Source organism: Leptonotus elevatus, chromosome 11 (assembly GCF_054856555.1).
Source record: "Leptonotus elevatus isolate MCC_2025b chromosome 11, RoL_Lele_1.0, whole genome shotgun sequence".
Lineage (NCBI taxonomy): Eukaryota > Metazoa > Chordata > Actinopteri > Syngnathiformes > Syngnathidae > Leptonotus > Leptonotus elevatus.
Genome location: NC_141249.1, coordinates 22410417 through 22416168, shown reverse-complemented (window position 1 = coordinate 22416168; position 5752 = coordinate 22410417). Strand labels below are relative to the sequence as shown.

The window sequence follows — 5752 nt, the reverse complement described above, 5'->3', positions numbered from 1 at the left end:
CACGAGAGTGAGTGTGTGTGCGCGCGCGTGCGACATAGGTAATCCTTGTGTTGTGAGGACATGAAGAGTATGTAGAGTTCATGGGAAAGGAAGGTGGGGGGGGGGGGGGCATTTTGGGGGAGGGTCTCATCATGGCAAATTGGAGAACTATCATTGCTGAAAAATTTTCATGTTGCACTTTTTACAGGTCTGGAAGGAAAAAAAAATTTTTTTTTTGTTTTTAACTCATTCACTGCCATTGACGGCTATAAACGTCAACATTTCATTTGAACTATTTCTATTAGTTTAATATTTTTTCCCCACTTATGTTAACAAGAGTATGACAACCTAGAATATTTTATTGTTCATTTAGAACCGACATCAAATTTGTGATTAATCGTGAGTTAACTAGTGAAGTCATGCGATTAATAACATTTTTTTTTTTAAAAATGATCGCCTCTTGCCACTAATCTTTGATAATCTTTTTTTAAATTAATTTATGGCAGTGAATGAGTAAATTTCCTGTGAATAAAATGCTCTATGACAATATTTGTAGTGTCTCCTTGAAGTCAATAGTTTATTAAATCGTATTTCATTACAGTCAAAGTGCAAAGAGTTAACATTTTTCCTTTGACGTCCGCCTCTCACCCATGCTCAAAAAAAACAAAACTCAATTTGGTCAAAAACGAACCCAATTTGGGTTAATAAAGGACCAATCGTCTGCTACTTCTTTCTAGGTATATAATAGAAATTTGGGTCAATAATATACCGATCCACTACTTGGGTAATTTGACCATTTTTGTGAGTTGCTTTGCATAAAACACAACCCCCTAAAAATGGTCATTGTGTATGAAACAACCCCAAAAATTGACCCGAGTACTGGATTGGCCCATTTTTTCCCCAAATTGGGTTGGTTTTTACCCAACTCTGAAAACAGTTGGACCAGAAATAACCCCGTTTGGGTCAATAATAGACCAATCCACTACTTGGGTAATTTGTCCAAAGTATTTTCACAGTTGTGTTTTTTTTTTTTGTACAAAACTACCAATTTTATTATATTATTTTTTTTGTACAAAGCAACCCAATTTTCATACAAAATTATATTTTTGATGAGGGGGGGGGGGGGGTGCAAAGCAACTCAGAAAATGGGTCAAATTGACCCGAGTACTGGATTGGCCCATTTTTTCCCCAAATTATGTTGGTTTTGACCCAACTCTGAAAACAGTTGGACCAGAAATAACCCCGTTTGGGTCAATAATAGACCAATCCACTACTTGGGTAATTTGTCCAAAGTATTTTCAAAGTTGTGTTTTTTTTTTTGTACAAAACTACCAATTTTATTATATTTTTTTATTTGTACAAAGCAACCCAATTTTCATACAAAATTATATTTTTGATGAGGGGGGGGTGTGTGTGCAAAGCAACTCAGAAAATGGGTCAAATTGACCCGAGTAGTGGATCGGTCCATTTATGACCCAATTGTTTTTTAGAGTGCAAAGTCAGCTGGGAAAGACTCCAAGTGCAAATAATAATTATTAATAATAATGAATTCGAAATTAACCGCTTGGCGATCCCTGCGAGATGTCACGATAGAGTCCCCTCCTGAAGCTCAGCATCTCCTGCAGGTTCTTCCACAGCAGTGCTTCATGCATAGATATAAGTTTGGTGTCTTTGGGTACGGCGACGGCGCATCTGCTCACAACTGCTCGCAACATGTCGAGCGACGCGGAGAACGAGCGTTCTTGGTCCTCGCAAACAGGGAACAAACAAGCGGTCCACAAACTGCAGCCGGACACGTCGCCGGAGAACCTTAAGTGGCCGCAGTCCAGACCCCAGAGGGACACGCAAGCTTCCAGGGTCACGCCCAAAAGAGTCAACGCTTCCATGGACGCGGAAGCTTTTACGCGCCGTTTCAAGTCGTCGTTAATTCCGAAGGCGACGGTTACGAAGCCGGTTCTGTCCCGCTGGGTCGCGACGCACAGCGAATGCACGAAGACCCCGGCGGGCACCGAGGAGCCGGGACCGACCCGGCAGCTGCTGACGACCGCGTCCCGGCCTACGGACACCCCCTCTCCGAGTCGGCAGTACTCCACCACCGATCCGGCCCCCACGGAGCAAGTCGGTTCGAGGACGCTGTGCATCACGCAGGATGCCGCGTCTGCTTTCTCCTTCGGGCGCACGCTGAACGCAGAGGACAGGAGACCCAGCTCGTTCCTCAGGGCGCCATCCGCCGTGAGGTGGACGAGGTATTCCGTCGTGGTCCCGATGTGGTAAAACTTGGAGTTATTAAGCAGGATCACATGAAGCGGCGTATCCCGGAGAAGACGGAAAATCTTCTGGCGGATTTCCACCAATCCGGCGTCCCCGTTGGCGACGTCGGCCGTGCTGCGGGTATATTCTATCGAGGCATTCGGGCCTAACGCTTGGAGGAAATCGCCGTACGCGTCGATCTCGCACTCCAACGGTTCGATTTCTTTGAGGACGCCGAGGAGACGCTGCGACGTCTCAAAGTCCACGTAATAGGTACTGTCCGTGTAGACGAACTCTGCATCAGATAAAGGAAAACAATTGCTTCTCCTTTGACAAACGGCACCCGCGCCTCGCATGGTATCAACGCTCGGTTTGTGTAGAAAGCGCAAGCAGCTTCCGTTCTCCATTTGCGACCACTCGCCGCCCTCACGCGGCTTCAAAACAAACACGCCGTGGGTGGTGCCGACGGAAAGCGGCGAGGGGTGGGCGAGAGCGGTGAAGCCCGGCTTGTCGAACGCAACGCTCTCGTCATTCCCGCCGATACTGTAGAGCTCAATATCGTCCGCGCAGGTCACCAGCACGCCGGGCTTCATGCGATCGGGGAAATCCACATACATGGCAAGTTTGAGCTCCAGCATCTGGTAGAGGGGCTCGCCCAACGGCACGGCGGCGAAGATCTTCCCGAGCGCGCTGGCACTGGGTAGGCGCTGACTCGAGCCACCTGGGTGAACGTTACAGAATCAAAAACGGTTCGCTTTCATGTGGGAAACAGTCATTAGCGATGAGTAATCAAATAGTGGACCGTGCATTTGGTACCTGGACTAGTGATTAAGACTGCAACAATACACAAATTGAGTACCCCCCCCCCCAAAAAAAAAAAAAAATATATATATATATATATAATCCGCAAAAGTTACTAGAACAAAGACAAACAACATAAAAGAGAATAGATTGTTGTGAATACCCAACTACAATTTCATGAAACAAATAGTAGAATTGATATTGTAAATGTCGGTCAGCAGCTTTAAATGTTCTTGTTTTGTTTTTAAGCCCATAGAGAAGGCTCACGTAACGGCCCACCACTGGATTCATCGCTAACCTGCATGGATCAGCATGACTTTCATCCTGCAAAGAGTCTTGCCATAGATGTCACTGAGGCGCTCCAAAACGTGCAGAGTGGAGCCGCCGTTGCCTGGAGTACAAAAGCAAATAAATGCATATTTCATTTAGTACAAAAATCACTAACAAATCAAAGCAATCTAGTCATACTGGCTGCTTGTGTTTAGCTTTTTTTTTATTTTAATTTAATTTAAGAATGTCCACTGAAGACTGGTGAGAGCGTTAAATAAAAACACTCATTTTAATTGGGCCCACTCACCTATTTTACAACCAGGTGGATCCGAGAAGACTTTGTACTGAATGCCAAGCGGGAGCTCTTTCCTGTCCATTTTTTCTCTTATCTGAAGCTCGTAGGCGTCTTTCTGCCTTTCGTCCACGGCAGTAACGACCACCGCATCCCAAAACTCACCGCACGCAACCTCTCGACCTTCAGGTAGACCACAAGGCAGCATTTTTGAATACATTGTTTTCAGTGTTTTTTTTTCTTGATTTGTTGGGGTTTACAAACATGTTTAGGTCAAGTTTAACAAAGATGTGGGTCTCGATGAAAACAAGTTTGACACCCTGTATCTAACGTAAAAAAAAAAACTTACCGCGCAAACAATTGAACTTTCTCAATTTTTCTCTAGTTGCCATTTGCAACTTTCGGACACAGTCTTGATTCACGTTGTTAGCTCCAATGTCCATCTCTTATGTGTAAAAGTATCTGAGAAATCCAATCGGAACTTCAGCACGTCGACCACTTCCTGTTTCACTTCCGGGTTTTAGTCACGTGACCGTGCCATGCCGCAAACCTAAAATGTAGTCGTAACCCGACCGAGACAAATAATTACATCAAATTAATTACAATTACAATGAAATTAATGACTTATTAACTATTTTAGATTTTTTTTAATGAATAAAATATTGCCTAAAACGAGCTGATTTCACGAGAAATGAATACATACACTGCAAATAGCCAATGTTATTGGTTTGTTGGGTTAAAAAATATATATTTATATATATTATTACTGTAATCTTATTACTCTAATAGTATTTGACGAATGCCTGCCACAGACATGTTATCAAGACAAGACAACACAGAACAGTTTTAAACTGTGTGTGAGACTGAGGTGTGTGAATGCATTAACTATTCTTTTTCTAACATGCTATGCAACTGATTTTTTTTTAAATGTACTATACAGTATGTACTTTTACCCCTCTCACATACTTAAACATTTAAATATATCATAACACTTCTAAACATATTAAAACTGATGGCAACTATAAATTCATTCATTAAAAAAGTAACGAAAAAGGGTGTTGGCTATTTAAAAAAAAGCCTTATTTAAAAAAATATTTAAAAATCCACAAATAGGTGAATTCGTAGGTGCTGAATCACAAGTACGCGGGGGTCCACTATAAACACACTTAATCACACGAATGAACCATTTGTACTGTACGCATTGTCGTGTACATGCATGTGCCATGAAAAGGAAACTTAAAAAAAAAACATTTCCATCCATTGCCTTCGGGCTTGCATTGCAAATATCGAAACCCTGAAACAGGTGAGCCGTGACGCTTACAATGCTAGCCCAAGGGCAGTTTGACATGAGGGATGGAAACTGGTGGAATAATCTGCTTAATTCTTATTTCGCAAACACAATACTGTTTCGACTAGCGGAGGCACATTGACAAAACATTGATGCCTTTAGTTCCCCTTTAAATAATATTTGAAAAACAACAACAACAACAACAATTAACTTCAAGGTACCACTGTGTACTGTGCTGTTAATGTTGATGTGAAATGGCCCCGGCCAGCTGAGACAGACAGGTGCAAGATGCCGGGCAAAGGCACCCAACATTCTTAAAATAGCACAGAGGGAGCCCGCACCGCAGTGCGAGCAGACCAGACACCCTACAAAAGTGACAAGGGCAAATGCACTGCCCCGAGCGCCTTTTGTGCATTGCCACTGCTTCAGACTCGATAGGATCCCAAAGCTTTGCCTGGCAACACACACATAAAAAAAAAAAAAATGGAGGTATGCGGCTTCATGCCGCTGCTGTGTCCAGCCCACCCCAGGCCTCAGCCAGGTAAGCACAATGCTGAAGGCCTCCTGACCAGTAGGGGGACCCCAAGAGCAATCAACAATCAATAGCCAAGAGTAGTGTGTGTGTGTGTTACATAAAGCGAGAGAATCAAATTATTATTATTGTTGATTAAGAGATTATTTCAAATTAGCATTTTTACAGATATTACCCCACACACAAAAAAAAAAGGTAATTACATTAATTTACATTACATTTAATTGTAATAATAAAATCTTTGTAATTAAATGTTTTGATTAAAATTATTTCTTTATCATAGTGAACTATTTTACATACAATTTTAAAGACATTTAATTTTTTTTTTTATCATATTCAA

The 5752-nt window shown here is 42.3% G+C and overlaps 1 protein-coding gene across 1 annotated transcript; it reads right to left on the bottom strand.

The window, feature by feature from the left end:
- Positions 1-526: 526 nt before the first annotated feature.
- On the bottom strand, positions 527-4095 carry fpgt (fucose-1-phosphate guanylyltransferase). The gene is made up of 4 exons (XM_086089507.1): positions 3942-4095; positions 3608-3775; positions 3329-3421; positions 527-2950 (listed from the first exon to the last, which is right to left on the bottom strand). The coding sequence occupies exons 1-4, from the start codon at positions 4033-4035 to the stop codon at positions 1536-1538; spliced, it is 1770 nt and encodes a 589-aa protein (XP_085945633.1). The 5' UTR covers positions 4036-4095; the 3' UTR covers positions 527-1535.
- Positions 4096-5752: the final 1657 nt, after the last annotated feature.

Bases quoted from the DNA above. Each gene is read 5' to 3' on its own strand.
- fpgt (XM_086089507.1), bottom strand. From the start codon at position 4,035: ATGGACATTGGAGCTAACAACGTGAATCAAGACTGTGTCCGAAAGTTG. The intron at 3,776-3,941 runs GTAAGTTTTTTT...GTCTACCTGAAG, and splicing joins AAAGTTCAATTGTTTGCGCG to GTCGAGAGGTTGCGTGCGGT. The intron at 2,951-3,328 runs GTTAGCGATGAA...ACGTTCACCCAG, and splicing joins AGTCATGCTGATCCATGCAG to GTGGCTCGAGTCAGCGCCTA.